The following is a 1,290-nucleotide window of genomic DNA, read 5'->3' as shown; positions in this document are numbered from 1 at the left end:
GAGAGATAAATGGGGTGGGGGAGTGGGAGAAAGTAGCATAGAGTGCAATAGGTGAGTGGTCAGAAAGATAAGCAGGTCATGGGGACAGTGCTGAGCTGCAAGTTTGGAACTGGGGGAAAGGGAAATGAGGAAACTGGTGAAGTCCACATTGATGCCCTGGGGTTCCCCAACCCTACGAAGGGTATCGTACCTAACCGACATATCCCTGAACACCATGGAAGAAGGGGGAGACTAGGACGATCACCCGAGGCTGGACTCGAACCCAGGACCCTAGCGCTGTGAGGCAGCAGCGCTAACCACTGAGCCACTCCCTGTTCACCGGCCTCTGCGGGAACTTAAGGGATGATGGGCGGGGCCAGTGACGTATGTGCGGGCGATGATCACGATTTCAGACGTGGGCGGGGCCAATGACGTTATAGGCGGGTTGTGATTGTGAGGTCAGACGTAGGCGGGGCCAACGAGGTGACGAGCGGGCGGTGAGTGTGAGGTCAGACGTGGGCGGGGCCAATGACGTGAGGGGCGGGCGGTGAGTGTGAGGTCAGACGTGGGCGGGGTGACGGTGCGAGCATGCGCAGAGGTGCCGGTGACAGAGCGGAAAGTCTTTGAGAGCGGAGTCGGCGGGGAACCGAGCCGCCATGGCCGGGGAGGCCGTGCAGGTAGGAACCGGGGACAGAGCCGGCCGATGTGTGAGTGATCACAGGTTACCTCCGGATAGGCGGCTGTCCCCCTGGGCCGGCGGGTCGGGGTCGGGGGCCGAGGCCGGGTCAGCGCCAGCGCCAGCGCCGGTCCTTCAGACCCAGCGACACCGCCCCGGGTGGGAGGAGGCGGGGAACAGCATGACTGACAGCTGGCCGCACCAATCAGTGAGAGGCAGGCGGCAGCGGTAACCAATCAGTGCCACGCCGGTCATCACCATTCTTGTCCACGGGGGGGCGTGTGGATCTGGAAGAGCAGGTCCCCGGGGGGGGGGCATCACACACCACCCCCCCAGGGAGGGGACATCACCCCCCGGGAGGGGACATCACACACCACCTCCCCCGGAGGGGACATCACCCCCCCCCAGGGAGGGGACATCACACACCACCCCCCCAGGGTGGGGACATCACACACCACCTCCCCCGGAGGGGACATCACCCCCCCCCAGGGAGGGGACATCACACACCACCCCCCCAGGGTGGGGACATCACACACCACCTCCCCCGGAGGGGACATCACCCCCCCCCCAGGGAGGGGACAGCACACACCACCTCCCCCAGGGTGGGGACATCACACACCACCTCCCCCAGGGTG

General features: G+C 65.1%; 1 protein-coding gene across 1 annotated transcript in view; it reads left to right on the top strand.

Moving 5' to 3' along the window:
- Positions 1–559: 559 nt before the first annotated feature.
- LOC122552160 (serine/threonine-protein kinase N2-like) overlaps positions 560–1,290 on the top strand; it is a 122,039-nt gene continuing 121,308 nt past the window's right edge. Inside the window, exon 1 of the mRNA XM_043694680.1 lies at positions 560–656. Coding sequence (XP_043550615.1) covers positions 636–656 — 21 coding nt within the window. The 5' untranslated portion in view covers positions 560–635. The remainder of the gene's footprint in view (positions 657–1,290) is intronic.

Source organism: Chiloscyllium plagiosum, chromosome 8, assembly GCF_004010195.1.
Source record: "Chiloscyllium plagiosum isolate BGI_BamShark_2017 chromosome 8, ASM401019v2, whole genome shotgun sequence".
NCBI classification, from domain to species: domain Eukaryota; kingdom Metazoa; phylum Chordata; class Chondrichthyes; order Orectolobiformes; family Hemiscylliidae; genus Chiloscyllium; species Chiloscyllium plagiosum.
The sequence above is the reverse complement of the archived record's forward strand: the minus strand, read 5'-3'. Positions and strand labels throughout refer to the sequence as shown.